At 39.2% G+C, this 12,798-nt stretch overlaps 1 protein-coding gene across 2 annotated transcripts in view; it reads right to left on the bottom strand.

Moving 5' to 3' along the window:
* Positions 1-12,798, bottom strand: part of LOC150090584 (uncharacterized) — a 168,321-nt gene that overhangs the window by 4,404 nt on the left and 151,119 nt on the right. For both annotated transcript variants that reach the window (XM_090378868.1, XM_090378876.1), the window contains exon 11: positions 9,150-9,251. In XM_090378868.1, the coding sequence (XP_090234994.1) occupies positions 9,150-9,251 (102 nt within the window). The remainder of the gene's footprint in view (positions 1-9,149; positions 9,252-12,798) is intronic.

Below are 12,798 nucleotides of genomic sequence, written 5' to 3'. Positions count from 1 at the left end.
CTGGGGAAAGCAAGAGACGACTATACCAGTCATTTGCTCTTCTTGCCAGCAACTTACTGAATTTGTAAATCCAAATCAAAGGAGTCAATCAGCTCCTGATGCACCATTCTACCAAAAGAGAGAGAGTGGCAAGGAAAGCAATCAAAACCACTCCCAATTTGAACCACAAGAACAAATGGATATACAATGGTGAAGGAGAGAACAGAAGACAAAGTTGTGGAACATTTTGCCAATGAAGAAATTCCAGACAAGTGCATAATTCCCCATGCCCCTAAAAAAGGATAAATCCAAGCCCTCAACTCTTTGGAAATCTATGGATCGAACCAACAATTCTAAATAACAGCCACATTCCATTCAAATTCTTACAGTGTAATTGCCATGAATTCTGTTGAAATAGTGATGACAACAAGGCTCTCCTGCATGAGCAAACCAACTTTTGCGTATTTACAGGGGAATAAGGACCCTTCCTTGCATAAGTAGGCAATTAAAGAATGACAAAATTGGGGATGGACTTGCCATCCTTGTGAGTAACCATACTCCTTATCAACATATAGTACTTGTTGCCAATGTAGGGCCACTAGGAACTTGCCTTATGGTAGGATTCCTCCTAACATTCTGCTCTATTTAACTGCCACCTGGGAATAACATGTTCCAGGCAGCCATTGATATTGATAATCTCATTAAGTAACTGCTTCCCCCAATTTTAATACTAGTGGATTTTAACACACACACACACACACACACACACACACACACACACACACACACACACACACACACACACACACACACACACACTCTTTTGGGTGGTGCAGATTAATGAGAAGGGTCATACTATAGAGCATATGCATGCACATAATGACCTCATCCTTCTAGATGTGGGTTTACTGCCATTGATCTTTCTATCTACTCCCTGCATGGATGTAGCAGATCGAAAAAAAATCTAAGGAAGCAATGGCTTCCCTGTGATATCCACTCTGAATAAGGTGAGACCATGTCACTTGTCGTGGATACCACAGTTGAACACTGATCAGGCTGAATGGAATGCCTTTAAACTCGCAATGTCAGCCAGGCGGCAATCAATAAAGCATTGAAGAACACCACAGAACGTACTGTCCAAGCAATGCCAAAGACATCCAGTCTCCACTATTTCCAAAACTTGGAATGCTGACTGTATAGTGGCAAGAAAGGTGCAAACAACGAATAGAGATATCTTAATGATATCCCACTGCAAATACTTTAATGGCTTTCAAACATGCACATAAGCTCTTAGATCCTTTTCACATCTTTCACCACCTGGGTGGCCAACTCCAAGGTTGTCTGGGACAAAGTCAAAAAAATGAAAGGCAAATATACATAATATCCTTCATTGATCCTACGACATAATGGTTGTGCAATTTCAGTTTTTGGCCCCAAAACAAAAAAAAAAAAAAAACGGAAGCTGTTCTCAAGTGGCTATGTGGTGTAAAACTGGCCATTCACAAAGAATGGAACTCAAACAGCTCACTCTCCTAGGAGAGAGTGCATTAGTACAGAAAACACCCACTATGAGATGATTAAACACCTTTCATCAGATTCTATGGAATTGAATGTGCTCTCACTACAAGAGAATATCTTCTTCAAAACCAGGAAAGGAACCAAAAATCCCAAACAACCAGCATTAATGGTATCTGGAAGCAATTGACTTCCTTTCCAGGACGCAATGTGGCTTTCTAAGGAACCAGTCAGTCCTTGACCACTTAATTTGAATGCAAACATCTATCCGAGATGCTTTCCTCCAGTGTGAGCACCTGGTGTTAGTTTTATTTGATAGGGAAAAAGTACACCAATGAGCCAAAACATTATGACCACCCACCTAATATGATGTTGGTCTTCCACATGCAGCCAAAACAGCTTGTATCTGCAAAGCATGGATGCTACAAGATTTCTAAATGTCTTGTGGTATCTGGTACCAACATGTAACCAGCAGATCCTTTAAATCCTCTAAGATCCGTGGTTGAGATGGCGCAGATCGGAGTTGCTGTTCCAACACAAATCACAGTTGTTTGATGGGATTGATGTCTGGGGAAACTGGAGGCCAGGGCAATACCTGGAAGTCTTCCTCATGTTCCCTGAACCAGTCTCGAACAATCCAGGCGGTGTAGCATGGTGCATTATACTGCTGAAAAACGGTACCGACAGAGGGGAAGATCATTGCCATGAAATGGTGTACCTGGTCAGCAATGATGTTTAGGTAGGTGGTAGACGTCAGAGTGCTCGGCACATGGATGACTGGACCCAGGGTATCCCAGCAGAACATCACCCAAAGTATGACACCGCCCAATGGCTTGTTTTCGTCCCACGGTGCGCCATCACTTCCCCAGGTAAACGACACATACCCGGCTGTCCACATGGTGCAACTGGAAATGTGATTCATCGGACCAGACAACCTTCTTCCAATCACTCAAGGTCCAGTTTCGATGCTCGCATGCCCATTGTAGGTGCTTTCGCTGGTGAACTGTGGTTAGCATGGTCACTCAGAGCGGCCTGCGGCTATGCAGCCCCATTTTCAGTAGGGTTCGATGTGCTGTGTGTTGTGACATATTACTCCCATCACCAGCATTCCAATTACTGGTGAGTTGCACCACAGTCACACTTCTGTTGTCACGTACCACCCGGGAGAACCTTTGCTCACCTCGAGCATCGATGAGCCGTGGTCGTCCAACACCTTGCTGGCAGTTTGTGGGTTTCCCTACCCCAGACTTTCAGTAGGTACTAACCATGGCTGACCGTGAGCATCGCACCAGCCATGCCGTTTCGGATATGCTCTGATCCAGTCATCTGGCCATTACAATTTGGCCTTTGTCAAACTCGCTTAAGTCTGCTGCCTTTCCTATCTGAAAAACAAGAGTAACACTGATTAATGGAGCTCAGTATCGGGTGTTTTTTATACCGTGTCCCAACCTGCAGTTGCTTTGATTTGCATGATGACTCGCTGGTCATAATGTTTTGACTCATCGGTGTATATGGCACAGCTCTGAGATTTAGAATTTTAAGACATTTTGTTCTTAGGAGGGCATCTTCCAGTTTTTTTTAAAATTGTGTCATCAAACTGGTCATTTTAAATTTGCATGGGATCCACACACTATATCTTTTTGCCAAGGGGAAGAAGTTTCCCAGTGGTCAGTGCTGCACTTTTTGCCACCAAAGTTAATTCTATAACAGAACAACTTCCCCCTACTGTGCACAGTGCTCTCTTTATCGATCAGTATTTTTACTCAAGCAACATGAGGGTTATCAAAATACAGTTGCAGTAAGTCCACTTAGATTTAAATGTTGAACTTTTTTTTTTTTTTTTTTTTTTTTTTGTTGGTATAAAAATCTTAGTATCTATGATTACTTCCCCAAATGCATCCCATTTAGAATTTATTGATTGTAACATAGTCAGTTAACTCTACTGAATAAAAGTTAAACACGGTCTGAGACCCGTGTTCACTTTTACAAAAGCAAAATCCCACCCCTTTACCCTCGACAGTAGCTATATTTTTAAGTAGATCCGACATCATCAATATATTACGATCATTACTACCTAGTGTTTCTTTTATCTCAATATTCTTAATGCACGAAAAAGTCACTGCTCATAATCAGATCAAGAGTATTGTTTTCTCCTATTGCTCTCTAACATGCTGTTGAAGAAAATAATTGATCATTAAATCCAGGAAATTTCTGCTATTGTCTGAGTGACCAACTAACAAGTTCCAGTCACCACCTGGAAAGTCCCAATTATAAGACAAGCTGATATACTGGCAAACTACCTGTCTGTACAATGTATTAGTATTAGTAATGGCCGCATGGTGCAAGAAAGCCTATGGCTTATGCTGCACCAGCCAAAAAATAAAATAAATATATATATATCCGAACAAAACAATGATAAAAACAAAAAAAAAAAAAAAAAATAGATAATAATAATTAATAAAAAAAAAAATAAATAAAAAGGAAATTAAACCTATCATCCTATGCGCTTCTCTTACCCAAAAGTACTATCCAGATGACCTTTGAATTTCCCCAAACTGTCGGCCTCTACCACCCATGAAGGCAACCTATTCCAGTAATTTATAACTCGCTGGCTAAAATAAAACTTCCTGCAGTCCAATCTAAACATTTCCCCCCGTAACTTGCATTTATGTCCCTTAGTTCTAGCATAATTTATAATCTTGAAAATTTCGTCCTCATTCATTTTACTGATGCCTCTCAGAGCCTTAAACACCTCAATCAAATCTCCTCTAAGGTGTCTAGTTTCCAAACTCTGCAACCCACATATTCGAAGTCTTTCTTCATAAGGATGCCCTTTTGCAGATCTCACCACCCGTCTTTGCACCCTTTCAAGAAGCTCGATGTCTTTCTTTAGGTGCGGTCTCCATACTTGAACACAGTATTCCAAGTGTGGTCTAACATAAGCCTTATATAATGGGATTATCACGTCCCTATCTCTACTTGCAAAAGTTCGATAGATCATCGATAGGACACCATGGGCCTTCCTTGCAACCTGTTTACAATGCTCAGAGAATTTCATGTCTGACCATATTGTAACACCCAAGTCCCTTTCCTCCAGTACTGGGTTTAGTTGAACTCCACCAAGTGAATAAGTTATTTTGGGATTACTGTTTCCCAGGTGTAATACCTTACACTTTGTTGGATTAAAGCATAGGTGCCATTTTTCTGACCATTCCTGAAGTCTATCTAGGTCTCTCTGAAGAAGCTCAGCTTGACAGTGATCATTAACTACTCTACCAATTTTAACATCATCTGCAAATTTAGACATCACGCCCTCTATCCCTTCATCGATGTCGTTTATGAAAATTAAAAACAGTGGTCCTAATACTGATCCTTAAGGAACCCCACTTCTTACATCAACCCAATCTGGGGAATAGCCATTTATCACAACCCTCTGCCTCCTGCCCTGAAGCCATCCTTCTATCCATCTAAGGATTTTCCCAGTGATTCCAACCTGTTCCAGCTTATAAAGCAACCGCTCATGTGGGACTGAGTCAAAAGCTTTGCTGAAATCTAAATAAACAATGTCGAAATTATTCCCTAAATCCAGTTCGTGAGTGACCCTTTTGAAATAGCTAACCAAATTTGGACTATGTATATAAAGTGCTTAGCATCATAATACACAGCCATTTCTGAATAAACAGAAAATTTTTAAGGTGGCATCGTTTTAGGTTATATCTCATATTGTGAATGCCTTCACAACGAGTTGCCATGATATTGCACTACTTCGAATAAGTAACGCTTCACCTAAGGAGAAGACTAGTGTTACTTATTCTCAGATAGGTACCACCACCCAGACAGCACTGTTTCAGGGCTATTTGGCCCTTCGTCAGTGAGTGGGTAGGTACCCAAGTGATGCAATGATGGCAAAAACAGTTATGAAGTATAACTCCACAATATGAGAGATGCCTGATGGTGTATGATGTATTTAGACTAAGGTGCATTTAGGGCTAGAGCCTCAAGCTGCGAACAAATTTAGACTATGTATATAAAGTGCTTAGCATCATAATACACAGCCATTTCTGAATAAACAGAAAATTTTTAAGGTGGCATCATTTTAGGTTATATCTTACATCATACACCATCAGGCATCTCTCATATTGTGGAGTTATACTTCATAACTGTTTTTGCCATCATTGCATCACTTGGGTACCTACCCACTCACTGACGAAGGGCCAAATAGCCCTGAAACAGAGCTGTCTGGGTGGTGGTACCTATCTGAGAATAAGTAACACTAGTCTTCTCCTTAGGTGAAGCGTTACTTATTCGAAGTAGTGCAATATCATGGCAACTCGTTGTGAAGGCATTCACAATATGAGATATAACCTAAAACGATGCCACCTTAAAAATTTTCTGTTTATTCAGAAATGGCTGTGTATTATGATGCTAAGCACTTTATATACATAGTCTAAATTTGTTCGCAGCTTGAGGCTCTAGCCCTAAATGCACCTTAGTCTAACCAAATTTGTTAAACATGATTTTCCCTTTACAAAACCATGCTGAGAATCCTTGAGAATTTCAATTCGATCCAAATGATCCTGAATTCCATCCTTGATCATTGCCTCCATGATTTTCCCTACTACTGAAGTCAGATTGGCAGGTCGATAATTTCCAACTTTACTTTTAGAGCCATCCTTATGTATGGGAGATACATTGGCACTTTTCCAATCCAAGGGAATCTCTCCAGAGTCTAGTGATGCTCGCATAATTAGCCTCAATGGTTCAATGCACTCGCTTGCCACATCCCTTAAGATTATAGGGTATATTCCATCAACTCCAGGAGCCTTACTGGTCTGTAGGCTCGAAAGTTTTTTCATTAAATAATCTTGCGAAATTTCAACATCATTAATTACATATTTTTTAACTTCGCTCCCACAATTTCCCATTGCCACAAAAGGTTTTTCATTTGTAAATAACGATGCAAAATAACTGTTGAGTTCATCTGTAACGGCAGCTGGTGTATTTAATACTATCCCATTTCCCTTATGTAAAGGTCTGATCTGGTTTGTCCTGCTCTTCTTGGAATTTATATATGTGAAGAATTCCTTATCCCCCCTCTTTGCTCTGTTTGCTAGTGATTTCTCATAAACTGCCTTTGCCTGTCGAACCTTTTCTGTGGCTCTATTACACATCACCTTGTAGCTGTTATAGGCTTCAGTACTTTTTATTGCTCTGTAACCTTTCCATGCCACCTTTTTCTGCTCAAGTAATGTGGGAACTTCACTATTCCTGCAACTTGGAACCCTCCTCGTGGAGTATTTTTTTAATGGTATATACGCATTCAAGGCATCCGTGATTAATGTTTTAAAAGCGTACCACAGTTCAAATGTATTCATTTTCTGCACGATATCTACCCAGTTAATAGACACCATGTAGTACCTTAAGGCATCGTAATTTCCTTTTCTGAAATTAAAACTTATTCTTTTTCCTTTTACTTCTGCTACCTCTCTCTCGTCATCATCCACCGTAGAACTCCGTGATCACTTCCTGCTACTGATTCCTCAACTGTTAGCCCTATTATGTCATTTGATTCACGTGTGATGATGAGGTCTAGGATATTCTTTTCTCTAGTACTTTCCCTGACATGTTGATACAAATAACAGTCATCTAGTTGATTTAAAAATTTTGCTCCCCATGTCGAGTTTCCTTCCCATTTACTCCAATCAATTAGAGACAAATTGAAATCACCCATAATAAGGCATTGACGCTTACTTGCCCATTCCATTTGCATGTAGAGGCTTTTGTCATAATCTTCACAATCACCTGGTCTGTAGATTACTCCTACTTGCATTATACCTTTGTTTCCAACTATCTCACACCATACAGACTCTATACTAGCATGTGAAATGTCTGAATAAGGGAAAGCTATCGCACTCAGGCTGCTACTGATAAGAAGCATTAGCCCACCACCCCTTCTATCTACCCTATCCTTCCTAAATACATTATACAAGCCATACTGAAACTCATCATCTCCAATTTCCGGGTGGCACCACGTCTCTGTAAGCCCTATTATGTCCGCGTTACTTGTTTTAACCAGCAGTTCAAATTCGCTCATTTTATTGATGACACTTCTAACGTTGCTGTATAAACAATTAAGATTTACAGCTCTTGTATATTTAACAACCCTAACACAACCATTGAAGTTTTTTAGGCTCTCTTCCCTGATATTAGCTACCCGCTCACGTGAAATGTTTCTGCCCCCAGAACATCTAGATAATATGTCCAGTTGGGGTAGCAGATAAGAACTCTTAAGGTATGTGCAAGAGGATAAGAACTCTTAAGGTATGTTGTTCATTATATTGAGTCATTTGGCCTACAGCAAACTATTCAAGGCCTTATACACCTCAATCAGATCACCTTGCAGGTGCCTAGTCTCCAGACACTACAATTTGCAGAATGTAAGCCTTTTTTTGGTAAGAGGACCCCTTCGTTTGCCTCACCAATCTTGTAGCCCTTTTCTGTACTTGCTCAAGCAACTCTACATCCTTTCTAAAGTTAGACCTGTATGGAGTACTCAATGTGTAGCCTGACCACTGCCTTATACAAGGGAATAATTGCCTCCTTATCCTTGTTAGAAATATTCTTGTATATATGATTGACATGACCACATGAGCTGTTATGGCAGTCTGTCTGCACTGCTCAGAAAACTTCATATCTGCCTGCACAATTACCACCAGGTCTTTTTCATTCGCCACTACCCTGAGTGTATTACCGCACAGTTGGTACAACAAACACACACAGAAAGGCATCCTCTTTGGCTGTGTCATGTCTGGCTAAAGGTAGCTTTAAAAAGAAACAACATGCTGATTCATAAGAGAAATGCAATTTGAAGTAGTCTCCTGAGCCAAAGCACTTATTCTGCTTGGAGTCTTTTGCTTTGCTGCTGTAGTTTGAGGTATGATTGAAATCTATATTTAGTTTAAGAATACTGCCCAAAACAAAGAGGTATGAACATAATAAGATATGCTGCATCCAGATTATTTGGCAGCATTACTCACTATGCTATTTTAAGTAACATTATGGGATCATGCCACACTGATATAAATTGATATTAGTAAATTAATAAAAACCCTTCTAATATTAACTGCACTCCTACAGAATTGCATAAAAAAGCTACTAAACTGCATTCATACTCTTCTTATATTAACACTATAATCATTATTGCAGTTTATTTATTGAGCTGTGGTACTTGACAATGGTGTATAGCCACCATAAGTTGCTCACTGGTATATTCTGGCAGGCACATGAAAATGCAAAGCTTTCTTTTAACTGCAAATTATAAATAAGAATTTTATTAGCTTATCCCCATTTTACCAACAATAATCAAACAACCTATATAACTAAAATGCTTTTCAATATTACTTTTTTTCCCCCCCTAATTTGACTTTACAGTCAAACAGTAGAGCAAGATTATTATCAAAAACAAAATCAAAATTTCATTAACCATGTAGAAACAATTTTCAAAATGCACGCACACATGCACACTCATTCACTCCTGTGTGTTCACACATGAAAATAATGTACAGCGTATATATATTATGTTTATATTTGTGAAAGGGTTAAATATTAAAGTTATATTCAGAAATTCTTGAAAAAAAATATAGACTTTAACTTACCTGGTCCAGCTGGCATGTATCCCTGTATACTGTCTACAGTTCCACCATATCCACGGGATGGACCAAAACTAGATGCTTCCTGGGGATAATTACCCATTGTACCTGTAGCAAACAATTTTACAGTACATTTTGGTTATCCTTCTGATGAATATGTATATTTGGAGTGGGGGAGGTATTCATGTACTGCCAAAATGCAAGAACTTTTAAAAAAGCAATATAATATGCAATATAATTTACAATCCCCCCCCAAGCATCATAAAAATGAAATGTAACAAATGTAAATGAAAAAGAAAGCCACTAACAACAATTACACATCGCCAGTGTGATGGCATTAAATGTACTCTTGAGTAACTGTTTCACTTCCTTAGCCATATAGTAATATCCTCTGGCTATTTGTTTAACCCCTATATAAGGCATTTTCATGTAACAAATCTATAAGTTTCAGGTGCAGCCAGTGGTAATGGAGATAAAATTTTACCTCTTTTATTACTGGCACTGCCAGCTGACTCATGTTCCAACTAGTTGAGGAATTCTCACACACATGCAAAAAGATGGCAAAACAAACTGGAACTTCTAAACTGTCTTGTAGTGATGCTCACTCTATCAAGTAGCCCTACGCATGTTACCTGTTGCACAGACCATTCCCATAATGTGCTGATGTGAGTTGTTTAGTTGTAATGTTAATTGTGCATGCATATTTGATTTTTAATGGCACCCTGGCAGCTTAAGCCATAAGTTGATGGTTCGATTGTTGAGGATCCTGCTCAGGCAGCTCACAAACTGAATGAGTATTTTGCATCTACACTCACACATGAGGAGTTATTCAGGGAAGGGAATGTCAGAACTTTATCAAACTCTGGCAGGGAGCTAATGATTTTGTAATAACTGAGAGCAAAGTGGGGGAGACACCACTGAAGTTAAACATAAGAAAGGCACCTAGGGTGGATGAGATTTATCCAGTTATATTAAAGGAGGCAGCAAAGGAAGCAAGCAACCCTTAGTCATAATTATGAGAGCTTCTTTGGACTCAGGGGAAGTTCCAATGGACTGGAGATGTGCAAATGTGACTCAAATTCACAGAGGATCAAAGAGTGATACTAGTAATTACAGACCTATTAGTTTAACTTCTGTTCCAAGGACATTAATGGAGGCACTGGTTAAAGAAGCAATGCAGGATCATCTAGACAGGACAGCAGTTATAGTTCAAACACAGCATGGGTTTGTTAAGGGGAAGTCTTGTCTGACCAATTTGATTGGATACTATGATGTGGTCACAAAGGAACTGGATGCAAAAAATAATTTTGAGATCACATACTTGAATTTTTAGGAAAGCTTTTGATACTTTGCACGTGGAAGACTACTGTACAAATTGGAGCAGTATGACATTAAGGGCAAGTTGCTACCTTGGATAAAGGTAGCAACTATCAATGGACATTGCTCTTTGTTGACTAATGTTATTAATGGAGACCCCCAGTGTTTGGTGTTGAGCCCATTGTTGTTTACTGTATTTATTAATGATATTAATGAAGTAATGTCCAAGTTTGCAGACGACAGAAAGGTTAGCATGGTTGTTAATGACACTAATGACAGTATGCTACTGCAACAGGATTTAGAAAAGGTGAGATGGGCTGGGAGGTGGCAATTGAAGTTTAAAATTGATAAATGTAAAGTACTGCATATGGGTAGCAATAACCCCAGAGTAACGTATGAACTGTGTGGTACTACACTAAGGGTGGTGAGGAATGAGAGTGACCTGGGGGTAATTGTGCAGTCAGACATGACGTTTTCTGAGCAGTGCACACAGTTGCAAGAGCAGCTCAGGGTGTCTTGTCAATGATATACAGGAATTGTTCTAGCAAGAATAAGGAGGTGATTGTCCCCTTGTATAAGGCAATGGTCAGGCCACACCTTGAGTACTGTACACAGGTCTGCAGGACTCATTTTAGGAAGGATGTAGAGCTGCTGGAACTAGTACAGAAGGGCAACTTAAGCCTTTCTTCGTAAGAGCAACAAAGAGTTGCTCTTACAAAGAAAGGCTTAAGTTCTGCAAATTGCAGTGTTTGGAGACTAGGCACCTGCAAGGTGGTCTGATTGAGGTATATAAGGCTTTGAATGGTTTGAGTAAGCTCAATGTTGATGGGATTCTTCATCTTGCCCAGATTAGTTGCCTGAGGGGACAAATTCAAATTGAGGAAAGACAGTTGTAGAATAGATGTGTGGAAATTTGCCTTTAGCCAGCGAGTGATTGATTGCTAGAACAAACTTCCACCAGTCATAGAAGTTGACAGCTTAAATAGATTCAAGGCAGAACTAGACAAACATTTGGGGTGAATGGATGGGTGAAATGGGAAGGTTATTTATTTTTATTTTTTTGGCTGATGCTATATAAGCTTGCTTTCTTGCATCATATGCCTTTACTAATGCTAATGCTAATAATGTGACAAGTTGAGAATTGAATATACTGAAATTTACTAAAAATGGGTTACCATGTGAATATATATTTATAAACAGAAGGTTACTAATTACCTATAAAAACAAGTAAAGAATAATGTATATGGTAAATAATAAAATGCATTGATATACAGGCAACCCCCCGTATAACATGGTACTTCTACAACATGGTTTCGCCCTAACATGATTGATAAATTGCGGCAATCCTCGCACAACACAGTACTTATATAACATGGTTAGAAAATTTCGGTAAACCTCGCATAACGGTATTTTTTAACTTTTGTGCCGGAAAACCCTATTACGTTGGATGTAATTTTTCAACATTTCCAGTCTTTTTGAATCTCTGCTGTTCACTTGCTAGTCAAAAAAAAAAAAAAAAACAAAAAAAAAAACAAATTCCTGTATTTTATTTTGTTGGGAAATTCTCGTGTTACGTTCTGTGCTACTAAACTTAGTAAAAAATCTAGATTTCAAAGTTTTATTATTATTGGATAGCACACCAGGCCATCAAAAAGATTTAAGTCATCCAAACGTTTAAGTTATGTTCCTACCGCCACAGTTGTACTGGGTTAATACAATTTCTTTCATTCAGCCGTTAGATGAAGGCATTATATCCACCTTTATAACTCATTACATCAGAAAATCATTAAAATGGATTTTGGAAAAAATTTATTCCAAATCTATTGAAGTAATGGAGGCATGGAATCATTTGTCAATTGTGGACTGTATCAGAATCGTTGCTTTATCGCTGAAAGAAGTAAACCATCAACATTAAATGTGTGCAGAAAAATGTACGGTCAGAGTCAGTTCACTCAAGAAATAAGATTGAACGGGCAGAAAACGGAATCGGTGTGATAGTAGAACTTGCTACATCGGTAGGTTTTGATGATATGACTACTGAAGCCCTTGTGGGTAGCAGTTGATAGAATCGTCCTCCTCCCCACACTGGGTGGAAAAGACCCGAGTTTGAATCCCGTCGATGAAGGGAGGAATTTTTATGGGTCTTTATCACAAAGTGGCTGAGTTAGTCAGGCTCAGGCGATGGTAGCATGGTTCCCCCCCCCACCACCCACCCGGAAACTGGGGTTTTTTGTCCAGCAAAAGAGTATCGGCCTCAGGACACACGCAATTTATAGACAATTTAGAGTAAAATGGCATTAGTTGCCTATGTTTCTAAAAAAATAAAAAAAAGATATGA

Source organism: Mastigoproctus giganteus, chromosome 1 (genome assembly GCF_048544385.1).
Source record: "Mastigoproctus giganteus isolate SK-2022 chromosome 1, ASM4854438v1, whole genome shotgun sequence".
Lineage (NCBI taxonomy): Eukaryota > Metazoa > Arthropoda > Arachnida > Uropygi > Thelyphonidae > Mastigoproctus > Mastigoproctus giganteus.
The sequence above is the reverse complement of the archived record's forward strand: the minus strand, read 5'-3'. Positions and strand labels throughout refer to the sequence as shown.